We start from the raw sequence: 15,420 nt of genomic DNA, 5'->3' as shown, positions 1-15,420 counted from the left end.
GGATTCCCCAAGGAATGGGCAACCCAAGAGCTCTGGGCTCTGCAGCCTACTTCAAAACACATCACATTTCCTCCATCCAAACTTGCCACTCCTCAGCCTTTCTCTCCCCCGGCTCTTACAGGAAAGATAAAGACCATGAGTTAAACCGGGTGTTCATATTACTTCCATTAAAGGTATTTGCATTTTAAAAGGAAAAAAGTATTAATGATGCATTTACACAAAAGACAAAGGATGCAAACATTACAGATAAATTGAGTGATCATCACTCCCAATTCTAGTCATTAGTTTGGTGTGTGTCTACCCAGTTCTTATCTATATTAGTGGCCTGGTCGTCATCTACACATCTGTCTCCCCTACAAGATTAGAAACCCCATGAGGGCAAAATCAATGTCTTATTCATCATTTTGTCTCCATTCCCCAACCCAGAGTCTCACTGAATAACCAGCACTAGAAATGAGGGCACCGAAGTGTGGAGACCTTCAGGAACTTGCCCAGGTTACCCAGAAAAGCGGCAGAGTTAGCATTCAAACTCAGGCAGAGCATGCACTTACTAAGGTTTAGAAGTTGAATATATAATGAACATTCACATTGGGACCAGTGGCATTTGGATAGAAGAGTTGCACCCTAAGAAGGTCCAGCACATACCATCAAGGCAGAAGTGAGCACCCTTAATGACTTACAGAAGGATCCAAGTAGCATACTATACACACACAGAAAAATAGGTTAATTCATTTTCCTTTTTTTTTCCCCCTTCAATTTTGTTTTCTCTGGAAAGACATCTGATACAGTAATAGTGTTTTAACTAGTTGTGGAATGCTAGTATCTAGTGCAGCTCTAAATTGTGGTAAACCATGGGAATTTTAATAGCCTAGTATCCAAAGCGATTGCTCATTATTCTCTTTAAAACAAGAAATGAGACATGTGTCATTTGTGACTCACTTTAAAAAAATTATTTCACTCATTTCCTATTGGACTCACCACCACTGACAACTAAATTGTAATCTCCTTGGAGAGCTGGGCTCACAACACCGGTCACACAGCTGCTGAGTGAGTTAACGATGAAGGACTTCCACTGGCTTGGCTACCGATCTCCTTAGAAGGAGAATAGCAGCTTTGGCATTCCCCCAGGCATTCCTTTGGTATTCCTTCAAGAAATCTCTTCAACCGCCTGGGCTCTTGGCTTGCGTAGGGCAGAAAGAGTCTTCGGTTTGAGTAAGAAGGTGGCCTAAAATGTGCTCATCAGACCTGAGGTACACAAAATTAGATTAACCTTTATTCTCAGTTCCTTATACTCTGTTGTCATTGGTTCATAAATGGACTTCCTTTAATTATTTATTGCTTATTTGCTCATTAGTAATATAACAAACATCTCTAAACCCATCCCCTGCCTAACCCAGGAACCAGAACATTGACAAAGCCTTTCATTCACTGGTATGCTCCTCCCTCTTCCATCCACACCTTAAATGTTGTGTTTATCATGTTGCTGTCCTTTTTTTTCAATTTTTTTTTTTTTCAGTTACAGTGGACATTCAACGTTGTATTAGTTTTAGGTGTTGTTGCTTTTTTTTTTAATTGAACTTTTTTATTTTAGATATTTGTAGATTCACATTGCAATGAGATCCCATCTGCCCTTTACCCAGTTTCCCCCAGAAGTTAATATCTTGCAAAACTTATAATTCAGTATCACAACCAGATATTGACATTGATACAGTCAAAATGCAGAACGGTTCCATCACCACAAGGATCACCACAAGGACAACCATGTTCTCCTGTGCTTGGCTTACCCACTGCTTAATCCCTGACACGACTATTCTGTTCTCCATTTCTATTATTCTGTCATTTCAAGAATGTCATATAAATATAGTCAGTCATACAGTACATAATCTTCTGAGATTGACTTCTTTCTTTCAATCAGCATAATTCTCTGGAAGTTCATCCAGGCTGTTGCTGTATCAATAGCTCATTTTTGTTGTTGCTGCTGAACAGTATTCCATGGTGTGGAAGTACCACAGTTGGTTTAACCGTTTACCCACTGAAGGGCATCCGGGTTGTTTCCAGTTGTTGGCTATTATGAATAAAACCGCTATAAACATTCGTGTGAACGTAAGTCTTCATTTCTCTGGGGAAATTCCCAAAAGCGCAGTTGCTGGGTCATATAGCAGTTGAATGTTTAGTTTTTAAAGAAATTACCGAAGTGTTTGCCAGAGTGGCTGAACCATTTTAAATTCTCAGTGTATGAGTGATACCGTGCCGTGGCATGCTCCTCAGCATTGGGTTTTGTCACTATATTTTATCTGAGCCATTGTGATAGGTGTGTAATGATATCTCATTGTGGTTTTAATTTGGATTCCCCTAATGGCTAATGATGTCGAAACATCTTTTCATGTGTTTGTCACCTGTATATGCTCTTCAGTGAAATCTTTTGTTTATTTTATAATTGATTTTTTTGCTATCCTGTTGTTGAGTTTTGTATAGCTACACACACAAAAAGAAATCTTGCTGGGATTTTGGCAGGCGTTGCATGAAACCTATATATGACTTTGGGGAGAACTGACATCTTAGCTAGGTTGAGTCTTCCAATCCATGAGCACAGTGTGTCTCTCCATTAGTTTAGATTTTTATTTCTCTCATGCACATTTTGTAGCTTTTAGCATAGAAGTCTGTACATGTTTTGTTAGACTATCTTTTCGTTTTTAGTGATTATAAATAGTATTGTATTTTTGTAATATATATTTTTATTGTTTAAAGTCTTACATATGTCTCCTTTCCCCCCTCCCCCATTGACCCCCTTCCCCTGACACTCCCACCCCTGAGGGCAAGCCCCCACGGCCCCAGTGTCTGTGTCCATTGGTTATGCTAATATGCATGCATACAAGTCCTTTGGTTGATCTCTATCCCCCACCCCCTGCCCCTTGTCTCTGGATCTATTTTTGTTCATCAGTTTATGTTGATCATTATATCCCACATATGAGTGAGATCATGTGATATTTATCTTTCTCCGGCTGGCTTATTTCGCTTAGCATGATGTTGGTGTCCATGTGCTCATTTTATTTTTGTAGGCTTATTTGTGTCCTGTGATTTGCTGAACTCATGTATCAGTTTTAGGAATTTTTGGTAGATTCCTTGGGATTTCCTATGTGGACAATCATGTCATCTGCAAATAAGAACAGTTTCATGTAGTCCTTTCTGATTTGTATAGTTTTATTTTCTTTCTGACACTGACTAGAATTTCCAGCACTATATTGAATAAGAGCTGTGAGAACAAACCTTCTTGCCTTGTGTTTTGAGGGGAAACATTCAGTCTTTCATAATTAAATATAATGTTAGCTGTAGTTTTGTGTGTGTGTGTGTATGTGCACATGTATGCTTTTTATCAAATTGAGGAAGTTCCCCCTTTATTCCTATTTTTCTGGGAGTTTTTACCATGAATCATTATTGAATTTTGTGAAATACCTTTTCTGCATCAATGGAAATGATAGTGTGATTTTTCTTTTTTTAGTCTATTAATGTGGTGGGTTATGTCGATTGACTTTCAATTATTAAACCTTATTTTATCCTTGGAATAAACTCTATTTGGTCATGATGTACAATTCTTTTTCTATATTGTTGAGTTCTATTTGCTAATACTTTACTAGGTTTTTTTTTTTTCTATAAAGGATATTGCTCTGTATTTTTCTTTATTTTGTACTGAATTTGTCTGGTTGTGGTATCAGTGTAATACTAGCTTCATAAAATGAAATGAAAAATGTCTGCTGTTCTGTTTTCTGGAAGGGATCACATGGAACTGGAGTAATTCTGCTTTAAACATTTAGTAGAATTATTCAGTGAAATCATCTTGATCTAGATATTTCTTTTTCGGGAATTTTTAAATTATGAAGTAAGCCCTAGCTAGTTTGGCTCAGTGGGTAGAGCGTCAGCCTGTGGACTGAAGGGCCTGGGTTCAATTCTGGTCAAGGGCACATGCCTGGGTTGTGGGCTCGGTCCCCAGTAGAGGGCGTGCAGGAAGCAGCCAATCAATGATTCTCTCTCATCATTGATGTTTCTCTCTCTCTCCCTCTCCCTTCCCCTCTGAAATCAATAAAAATATATTTTTTAAAAATATTATTCCCCTTTTCTTCTTGCTTTGGACTTATTTTGCTCTTTTCTGACTTCATGAGGTCTTTTCACTTCCATTCAATTCAAGGCATTTTTTTCCATCTTCCTTGAAATTTCTTATTTGACTCATGAATTATTTAGAAGAGTGTTTAGTCCAAGTGTTTGAAGATTTTCCTATTATTGATTTCAATGTGGTCAGAGAATATACTCTGTATAATTCTAATTCTTTTTAATTTGTTGAAGTTTGTTTTATGGCCCACGATATATCTATATTGCTAAATGTTTCATGGGCACTTGGAATGAATGCGTATTCTGCTGTTGTTGGGAGGAGTGTTCTGTAAATATCTATCTGGTCACATTGGTTGATGCTGTTGTTGAGTTTTATAGCCTTGCTGATTTTTGTCCCCTAGTTTCATTGATTGTTGTCAGATATCTTAATTTTTGCCTGTCTGGTAAGTGGAAAATTTTCTTATTGTGGTCTTGTGTTGCATTTCCTTGAGTTCTAGTAAGATTGAGAATCAAATTAAATATTTTCCTTCCTCCTTAATTACACTTTTAAAAACATGTCGTTGAGACTTTACCAATTATTCAAACCTATCGCTTTTTTCTCTGTTTTGTTTCGTTTTGTTTTTACATATGTAGTGACTCCTGCTGATGCATCTGTATCTTCACCCGGCACATTGCCACAGCTATTAGATACATACTTAGGTCAAAAACCTCCCATGACTCCTCGTTAACACAGTCCTAAGCCTTAGCCTACCATTTAAAGCCCGTATGATGCCCTTCTGATTTAACTAATCCAGCTATGTCATCCCCTAGCTAAGTTGGTCCCTGCCTCCCCACTTTTGCACATACCATTTCCTCTGAGCAGAATGTTCTTTGTCAACCAAAGTCCTACTAATGCGTTAAATGTGACTCACATGCTCCCTCTATGGAAACTTTCTTGATCATTCCAACTGGAAGTGCCTCTTTCCATTGTCCTCTAACATCTGTTACAAGATCTGCATGGCTTGGGTACTAAGTCACACATCTGGGAAACTACTGGCTGGCCTCCGGTCAGTAATCCAGACCAGGACTGCTTCCTGGCTGGTAGGCAAAGTGCCTCTCCTTCACTCATAGCCTAGCTCATACAGTGAACATTATTAAAATTCCATCTCAAATAACCAACTTCACCAAAGGTGGCATATTAGGCAAACCCCAATTTGTTGAGCAGAAATATCACCTATGCAACAAATTTAGGAGAATGAATTATTTAGAATGTTGGTAGACTCGTGCTTAGAATGATTTCTATATACATGTCAACTGATTGTGGGAAATGAACTCTTTTATAAATAAATAAAATATATATATATATATATATATATATATATATATATATAATTGATTTTTTACAGAGAGAAAGGGAGAGGGACAGAGAGTTAGAAACATTGATGAGAGAGAAACATCGATCAGCTGCCTCTTGCACACCCCTCAGTGGGGATGTGCCCGCAACCAAGGTACATGCCCTTGACGGGAATCGAACCTGGGACCCTTCAGTCTGCTAGCCAACACTCTATCCACTGAGCCAAACTGGTTAGGGCGGGAAATGAACTCTTAATAGTAAAAATGTAATTTTAAAATTTGACTTGTGCTATGGTGAGTGGAAGTGGGCAACACTCCCCTGAGGTTTGGATTTTGTTTCTTCAAGCTGGGTAACAGTTTCAGTAGGCTGTATAATGAAAAGGACTTCACAAAAAACAAGTCTAGATAATGCCCTATGTTATTTTTAAAGTAAATTCCAGGCAAATTTCACAAACCTATGTGTATAAAAGTAGCTGTGAATTTTTATGTCTCATATGAATACAATTTCATATAGGGGAAAAAATCGAACTACATATTTTTAGTCACAGAAGGCTAAAAGAAAATTTAAAAATAAAGATTCTCATCTAATTATAAAATGAAACATTATAGAAAAAAATCAAAATAACACTATTGATAATAAACTATTCTATTTAATTAATAAATAGTTAAAATAAATTGGTATTACCATTTATATTTCCTTCACCCAGCAACACCTGCTGATACTATAGAAGAACCCCTGAGAGATTGTTCTAGATCTCTTTGGGTTCATGTTAGGCAAAACTATTCCTGCTAGATTTTTATTTTTTTTTTATTTTTTTTTAATGAGGAGTCTGTACCACCCCCCTCCCTTGGTGATCCAGGACTTTAAAATGCTGATGGTCAGCAGTTCATGCGTATTTTCAGTTCCACATGCCGTTCTTCAAACCCATTTCCTCTCGTTCTGTCCCCAGCAGAGGCAGAGAGGTGTTGGCCCAAATGCTTCCACAGAACTCAGCCACGGCACCTAAAACCTGCTCTTCTCTGGTATGAATCAACCAGATGTTTTCTCCTTGGCATTCGAGTCTCATTTTCCAATTATTTTATCACTTGGAGATATTCCCTGAGACCTTCTAAGAGGCTGAGAGCAAGGCCTATTTTTCCGTAACAACCAGTCCACTTGGTAATTTGGCGTTCTCATTCCTGATGGCGGGAGGCTGGGCCAGATGGCTTTGGGGGCTTCCTGCCACTTGTGACTTCGTGGGCCTCTTCGTTGGGCCTCGATACGGTTCCCCGTGTGCTAACTATTTAATAAGCTTTACTGGCTGTGTGACTCAAGAGTGCGGTTCCTAATAAAAGCCACGCCACGAACGGTAAAGGGAGTTCCAGGAATTGGCTCGTTACTCATTGGTGGTGGGTCAAGCAGGGGAAATACTGGCCCCCTGCCCACTTCCTAGTCACCTCTCCCACGTGCACTGCAAAGGGGGTGGTTACAAAGAACGGTCTGAGCGACCCCACGTTGCCCCTTGTAATGTGCTCCCTGGCAGGGGAATGCGCTGGGGGTTATGTTCCAAGGAGCTCTGGCTTCATGCGGGCTGCTTTCCTCAGCGAAGAATGGGGCTCTAGGTAGTTGGGGCTTGCCCAGGTTGCCTCCTCCTGGTTTCCTTGTTTCTTTCCAAGGCAGCCACTTTTTAAACACGGTGTTGTTGAAGCTGTGCATCGCTACACTCTGGTACCCGGGAACCTGAGAGACACAGCCACGTTGGTCCTGTGCTCCCAGCTGAACCCCTCTAGAAGTAGCTGAGAAGCAGAGTTGGGGGGTGGGGGGGAAGGGGGGAGCCTGAGCAGTGGCGTGACAGTGCGCTCAGGCTCCCTAAATGGTCAGCTTTGGCAGAAGCCTTCAGGCACTGGCAAGCTTTTGCAGAAACTGCCTCGTCAAACACCTTCCCTAATTGGCCCTCCATTCTTTGCAAACATTCACCACATTTTCATTCATCTTACTCTTGTGTCTTGGATTTTTTTTTTTCCCTTAAGGTCAAATCACTTCTCCCATCATTCAAAGGGTGCCTGAAACCACCTCTTCCTGGAAATCTCCCCCGACTGACTAGAACAATAAAACCCTCTGCCCTCCTTCCACACTAACCACTCTCCAAGAACTTCCCCTCTGTTTCCACAGAATGTAAATGCTGCAACTTATTTATTGTTGAGTATGTTTTAAACAGATTCTCAGGAAGGACGTAATAGGTGATGCCTTCCGAGAAGTCCCATGGTGTCTCACTGATGTGCAAATGACCGCAACACGTCAGAGCAGCCAACTAGTGTTGCTGCTATACCTGTGGCTCTGCAGGTGGTTGCTCAGAACCTGAAGTTCTCCATTTCCAGTGGTGCTGCTTATACGTGCAGCATTAGCCAGATGCTTCGGTAGTAGTTAGCAACAGGTATTTACTGAGAACCTACTACAAGCTAAGCGTTGTGTTAGATATGGAGGATGTGGTGCCCATTGAAAGTTTAAAAAAAAAATTTATATATTTTTTTATTTATTTCAAAGAGGAATGGAGAGGGAGAAATACAAACATCAATGATGATGGAGAATCGACTGGCTGCCTCCTGCACGCCCCACAATGGGGATCGAGCCCATAACCTGGCATGTGCCCTATGAATTGAACTGTGACCTCTTGGTTCATGGGAGGTCAACCACCGAGCAACTCCAGCCAGGCCCATTGAAAGTTTTTAAGACTATTGTGGTGGCCCAGCAATTTGATGGCCCTAAATCCTAAAGGAATCATGCTTCTCTGCCAGCATTCACACCCTTGTATAGCCCCCACTTCCACCATTTTTTAAATTGAATTTATTGGGGTGACATTGGTTCACAATACCATACAGGTTTCAAGTGTACAACTCAACAAAACATCATCTGCAGTGTGCCGTGATTTATAGGTCGATGTTCAACCACTGAGCCACGCCGGCTGGGTCGTACCACATCTCTTTTATCGACTTATCTACTGTTTCTAGATTGTGGCTATTGTAAATAACACTGCTAACATAGGGTGCAAATATTCTTTTGAATTAGTGTTTCAGATTTTTTTTTTTTTATACATTCCCAGAAGTGGGTTCACTCTGTCAAAAGGCATTTTTTAATTTTTTGAGTTTTCCACAGTGGCTACACCAGTCTGCATTTCCAAGCAACAGTGTGGAGGGTTCCCTTTTCTCCACATCCTCACCAACACTTCTTATTTGTTCGTTTATTGATGGTAGCCATTCAGACAGGAGTGAGGTGATATCTCATGTGGTTTTAATCTGCATCTCTCAGATGATTAGTGACATTGAGCATTTTTTCACATCTATTGGCCATCCATATGTCCTCTTTGGAGACCTGCCTACTAACATCCTTTGCCCAGTTTTTAATTGGGTTGTCTTCTTGGTGTTGAGTTGTATTAAGTTCTTTATATATTTTGGAAATTTAACTCCTTATCAGATGTATCATTAGCAAATATGTCCTCCCATTCAGAGGGTTCCCTTTTCATTTTTTAAATTTGAGCTGGCCTGTGACTTGCTTAATTAATAGAATATAGAAGTGATGTGCCAGTTCCAAGCCCATGAAGATCTGCAAGTTTTCTGCTTTTGTGGTTTGGGCAGCCCTGAGCTACTATTTATGGAACGATTTGTTACACAAAAATTGATACAAAACAAGCAAACAAACTATAATTCCTGAAAGCAGGAGAAGAGTATATGATCTTCCAAAGTGGCTTCACCATACTTTGATAAACCAAATACTTAGAAATTTAATAATCAAGCAGAGTCACAGTACCAACAGGCCTTTTGAAAAACCAGCCCATACCAAGTTCTTGGTTTAAAACAATAACCAAGCCGGAACCGGTTTGGCTCAGTGGATAGAGCGTCGGCCTGTGGACTGAAAGGTCCCAGGTTCGATTCCGGTCAAGGGCATGTACCTTGGTTGCGGGCACATCCCCAGTAGGGGGTGTGCAAGAGGCAGCTGATGATGATTCTCTCTCATCGATGTTTCTAACTCTCTATCCCTCTCTCTTCCTCTCTGTAAAAAATCAATAAAATATATTTTAAAAAATAATAAAAAAACAATAACCAAGTGGTTATTTGCTCATAGTTCTGTGATCTGAGCTGGGCTCAGCTGGTGGTTATTCTGCTGGTCTTGCTGGTGCTTGGCAGGAGGCTGGGTTCAGCCGGGACTTGGGATGGCTGAGCTTCTCTCTTTCCCTGTAGTCTCAGGGCCTCTCCCCAGGATTTCTCCAGGTGAGCAGCTGGACTTCTTACCTGGTAGCTGTGGTGTAATGGTGAGGACATGCAGCACACACGGCAAAGGGCCTTTACTGTGTAGCATAGGGAGAAACTGGAGTCGAGCTTGGAATTACACCCTCACCTGCAGATTGTATATTGTCTGCAGACCCTTGGGAAGGTGTCAGGGCATGTACGCTCTTAGCATGTTCCTGGCACGTAGGAAGTACTCAACACATGGTAATTATTAGTATTTTATTACTGTTACCTTCAGCAAATAAATAAGATTGTATTTAAACATTTATAGGAAAATATTTTTGCAAATTCTGGGGCTATAGTAAATATTTTATATGCTTGTTTTAAAAAATATGCTGCTTTAAACAATTCTATAATTCATACAATTAATGGCCTTTCACCCAATTTTGCTGCAATGTTACAGTTGTTGGTTTTACTTAATCTCTCCCTTTGGGTAATCTTTTATCTTGAATAAGAGTAGAATAAACTGTGATCTCATGTAGCTAAAACAAATCTGACATAGTGAGTTTATTTCAGATATTTTTCAAATCACATTTATAGGGAGATATGAAGTAAGTTTTCTGGGGAGAGAAACACACAATGGTTTCTGAGAATTCTGAGGCTCTAATGTGATATCTTATCTAGTGAAGGGAACCACAGGCTTATCTGCACATCATATATATCGTTTGACGATCTCTCCAGAGTGTAATACCTTCACAGACAACTTGGGGGTGAACTTGATCATGGTCCCTTTGTGGACACATCTCAGCTCTTCCCTCCTGTTTTTTTTTCTCTCTCTTAGATAACAGCAGGGAGGAGGGGAGATAGGCAGAGTCCCCAGCAAAGTAAGTATGGTGTTTCAGGGAGAGCAAGTCTGGGAGTGCTGGGGGTTAGGGGTGGGGTCACAGAGTCCATCACCCAGGCAGAGAGAATGCAGCACTTATTTATGTTTTTGAACTTTTGTCCCCTGGGAGTGTGAGACAAATGAGGATTCATTTTAGTTAGGAGTATTTCTCATCTGTCAATGAAAATCTCCTTTAAAAGAATTAATTGGGTTGGGCTTATACCAAAGAGAAATTGCAAGTAAGTATTAAGATTTGCCAGTAAATTACAGCAATTTCTTAGTGTCCCATCAGTTTCTGAAACCAGGCAAAACTATTTCTTGCCAACAGCTAATTCCACAGAAGTCTGAAAACCCATGAGTTTCACTCTCATCTTCCCTTTGGGTGCCTGGAACCCCTGCAACAGTATGGATTCCCCCTACCCCTCCCTCTCCAGTCCTGGGCCTTTTCCTCCGCCCCCTCTCACTGTCACACACTGGATTCCCAGCTGCCACTGATGTCTCTTGTGATCAATGGCCGATGCTTGTGGGCAGGGTCTATGCTTTGGTTCACTCAAGAATACCCATACACCTTAGCACACTATTCCGATTCATTGAGTATTTGTAGAATCAAAGGTGTGATTTGTAGAGAGCGCCTGGGAAGGCACATGGGCATTTCTTTAAATTGTCAGCAGAATCCAGGGCGGTAGCCAAAGCCAAGTGGCTGGAAACACATTCTACCAAAAGGCAGAAGTGTGGTCAGCATGACCTTCATTTCTGCCCAGGTGCGGGAGGGGGTTTTATTATGTAAATCCAGCCAAGCACCAGGAATGAATACGATTTGGGCCCACCCAAGAATGCAAATAATCTCCTTTGTCTTGACTTTTAGTAAAACTTCCTGGTATTTGGGGTATAAAATAAAAACGCTGTATCAGCTCTGGGTCACTGTCTCTCCATCAGAAGGCAGTGGTCCCACCCGGTCCCAGCTTTTTACTTCTATCTCTGTGTCTGCCTTTTTCTTTCATTTTCTCAATCCCCAGCCGCCCCTACTCAGGAACTGGACCGCTCTCTAGCCGCGCTGGACACGGAAAAGAGAGAAATATTTACAGTGATTATAAAAAATGATTTAAAAATATTGTTTGGTATGTGACTGGGAAGATCACAAGGCTCTGAAGCTGAGATGTGTGGGACCTGGAGCAGAGGTGCCCTGCAAGTTGGCCACATGTTATTATTCTGTCACTGCCATCCCCTAGTTTCTTTTCCTCTTTTTTTTTTTTTCTTCCCTTTCAGTCATCCCCTAATTTCTACACTCCCACAGGAACAGAGCTGGGTAGATATGGCATACATAGAGATCAGAGAGAATTCATACCCACACTTAACGTTAACCTTTTCCCCTATCAAAAAAAATTTCTAACAGGGAAGGAAATAAAGCAAGATATGCAGGTCACAGCTTCCCCTCTTATTTTCCTACCTGGTCTTCTGGTGGTGATGTTCAACTGTAAAATGGCTTGAAAGAAAAGGAGCTTCAAAAGTAGGAATAAAGAGATGAGGGGGCTCTTATCCTGGAAAGAGCCACTGCACCAGCTGGTGCTCCAAAGGGCAGAGGTGGGGAGGGGGGGTGCTCAGGGGCTGTTGGGGTGACTCAGGCAGCTAGGACCCCGAAGGGGTCACCACTGGCTGCGTCGTGGAAGAACTAAACCTCAGAAGAGTTTGAAGGAACGACGAGAATGAAACGCTCAGGTCTCAGATACTAGGGACTAGTGAAGAGGGGCATGTTCCATCAAGGTGACATGAGAGGCAGAAATGGACAGAAAACTCCAGTGCCATCATGGCAGAGGAAGTGGCCACAGAGCCACACACATGGGCAGCAAGGGGGGCCCTGAAATCCATTTGAGCCCAGGAGCATGGGAGCCATTCTCTGAATGGGGCTAGTTGAGGTGATGCTAGGCGGCCTGACCCTTCACAGGCATAGACATGAGCTGCAACAGGGGACCCCGAGGAGCCAGGTCTTCCCTGGCTCCCCCAGACCACCCAGAAGTCAAGGAAATGCAACCAAAGGAAGGAAGGCCAGAGGCAGATATATCTCTAGCATCATGGAGTCAGTCTGAGGGGTGTGAATGCCACCCTCTTCTCTGATCAGGCAGGGATCTGGGGACTAGGCTTCAAGCTCTAATAGACATAAAATGAGAATTCTAATTCAGACAGTTTTCCTAGTGATTTGCCCTCAGTCCTTTAAACCCCACCTCCACCCGCAGCCCCTGCAAAAGTAAGCCCATCTTCTAAGCTGAATTAATAATGAATATGGCCCAGCCAGCGTGGCTCAGTGGTGGAGTATCAACCTATGAACCTGGAGGTCACAGTTCAATTCCTGATCAGGGCACATGCCCGGGTTTCAGGCTTCATCCCCAGTGGGGGGAGTGCAGGAGGCAGCTGATCAATAATTCTCTCTCATCATTAATGTTTCTATCTCTCTCTCCCTCTCCCTTCCTCTCTGAAATCAATAAAAATGTATTTTAAAAAATAAATCATGAATATGAATGCCACAAGTCATTTATGCCTGAGATTGTGACTTGGGGGAAGTGATAAGTTAGAAATTTGCAATATAAACTCATTCATTCATTCAACTAATATCAGCAAAGGGCCCACAGGGTACAAGCAACGTAGAGATACAGCAATGCACATGAGAGGACTCTTCAACCCTGAAGCTTCAAATAAATAAAATACTGATTTCCCCAAGTCCTTTCATATAAAATCCCCACAAACCCTTCAGTGGATTGCCAACCTTTTGGACCTCACGGACCTTGTGATCTCTTGATTCAGCTATTTTAGAGATAGGCACTGATGTCCCATTGTGATGAATACTTCATTTAACTACATTGCTTACATTGTATGAATGTGAGTAAAAGAGAGCAGGAGCTATAAGGAACTGTAGTTAAATATTCCAAGTATGGGCAATATAGCCTTTTCAGACTTCTACCAATGATTATATCCTTGATATATAAACATCCTTAAATATAAAATAGTTCAGTATGATTACAGTTAGCATTTCCCTTTGCTAACATATTTCAGAGCAAGTCCAGGTATTACTCTGATGTATATTTTTGCGGACCACCGGTTGGCGACCGCTGCTTTAGAAATATTTTTTTTCTTCATTTTTGTACACAGAGGCTTGATAATAGAAGCTACTTGCAAAACAAATAATTGGGGGGGCCGGGGGAAGAACTCCAAAGAAACCCAAACTAAACGTCTCAGGTAAAAACAGACACTACAAGTCTTATCTGAAATATACCGAGATAATGGAAGCCTCTGGTATATAATTTATGTCTTAATTCTCAATGATATGAAGATAGTGTCAAAGACAATTTATACTCGCATTTGTGTTAGTTTTAAAATCATTTAAAAAGCCAAAACCGGTTTGGCTCAGTGGATAGAGCGTCGGCCTGCGGACTGAAAGGTCCCAGGTTCGATTCCGGTCAGGGCATGTACCTTGGTTGCGGGCACATTCCCCAGTAGGGGGTGTGCAAGAGGCAGCTGACCGATGATTCTCTCTCATCGATGTTTCTAGCTCTCTATCCCTCTCTCTTCCTCTCTGTAAAAAATCAATAAAATATATTAAAATATATATATAAAATCATTTAAAAATCAAATTTATTTTTATGCTCATAATTAAAGAATAAAATGTATAAGGCTTATGTCAACCACAAAAAATCAGTTCCTTGGCTTACTTCCCTTCCCTAGGTTCATTCACAAAGTTAACTACTTTCCACTCTCTTAGCTGTTTTTCTCCCAACCAGAGTAATATCCAAATGGTGCGATCTCTTGATTCAGCTATTTTAGAGATAGGCACTGATGTCCCATTGTGATGAACACTTCATTCCCAAACATTCCCATTCCATTGCTGATATTCAGACGGTCACACATTACCACAGCAAAATTAACTTCTGTGCTGGTCAGGGCAGGAGCTTCCTCAATGCCCTCTCCAGTTCCTGTGCTGGCACACCCTGGCCTTCCCCAGGACCCAGCAGCTAAGGGGGCCCTCCAGAACCCCGCTCCAGTGCTTGGACCACTACCCATTCTGACTGGCCAGTGCCTGTGCTCTATTCATCTTTAATACCCAATCCTCTGACCTTCCCAATGTAACTGTCCCAATTTCCTACTGAATTCATATTTGGGATGTTCATTATTATGTTTATATAAAGATTGTTCACTGTGGTCAATCTGTAACTATGATTACATTTTTCTTGTACAGCTTTCTGCTTTACTGCAAAGAATAAATGCCTGATTTTTTTTTTTTTTTTTGATTCATTTCTTTGGACTCCTGAATACAGACTGCTCTAACTATGGAGTGAAACTTTGGACTTGCTGAGGGACTTCAAGTTTCAGCTGTCTGTCTGGGGGTTTTAATATAGAACTTGCCCTGGCTGGTGTTTCTAAGTGGTTAGAGCATCAGGCTGTGCACCGAAGGTTCTCGAGTTCAATTCTCAGCCAAGGGCACGTACCTGGGTTGTAGGTTTGATCTTAGCCCCAGTCAGGGCGCGTGTGGGAAGTAACCAATCGATGTGTCTCTCTCACATTGATATTTTTCTTCTTTCTCTTTCTCTCTCTCTTCTCCCCCTGCTCCCATCCACTCTCTAAAAAAAAAACAAAACAAACAAACAAACAAACAAAAACAATGGAAAAAATATCTTCAGGTGAGAATTAACAAAAAAATTAAAATAAAATAGAACAAATTTTTTTTAATTATAAAAATTTCCAAACAGATACAAGAGTAGAAAGAATATATCTATCACACAGATTCAACATTATCAAGATTTTTACCACATTTGCTTAAGCTATTCCTTTTCCCTTTGCTAACATATTTCAGAGCAAGTCCCAGACATCAAGCTCACTAAACAATATACATCTCAATATGTATAATTTTT

General features: G+C 41.1%; 1 protein-coding gene across 2 annotated transcripts in view; it reads right to left on the bottom strand.

Annotated features, from left to right (window-relative positions):
- Positions 1-1,130: 1,130 nt before the first annotated feature.
- The window catches only part of NSL1 (NSL1 component of MIS12 kinetochore complex), a 40,318-nt gene continuing 26,028 nt past the window's right edge, over positions 1,131-15,420 (bottom strand). The window contains exon 7 of one of the 2 annotated variants that reach the window (XM_054712118.1): positions 1,131-1,245. In XM_054712118.1, coding sequence (XP_054568093.1) covers positions 1,161-1,245 — 85 coding nt within the window. In that variant the 3' untranslated portion in view covers positions 1,131-1,160. Of the gene's footprint in view, positions 1,246-14,402; positions 15,130-15,420 lie in introns of those variants that run through there. The other variant, XM_008145981.3, reaches the window with a different exon arrangement.

The sequence above is a fragment of the Eptesicus fuscus genome, chromosome 22, assembly GCF_027574615.1.
Source record: "Eptesicus fuscus isolate TK198812 chromosome 22, DD_ASM_mEF_20220401, whole genome shotgun sequence".
In the NCBI taxonomy this organism is placed as follows: Eukaryota; Metazoa; Chordata; class Mammalia; order Chiroptera; family Vespertilionidae; genus Eptesicus; species Eptesicus fuscus.
Note: the sequence above shows the minus strand (reverse complement) of the source record. Positions and strands in the feature narration are given on the sequence as shown.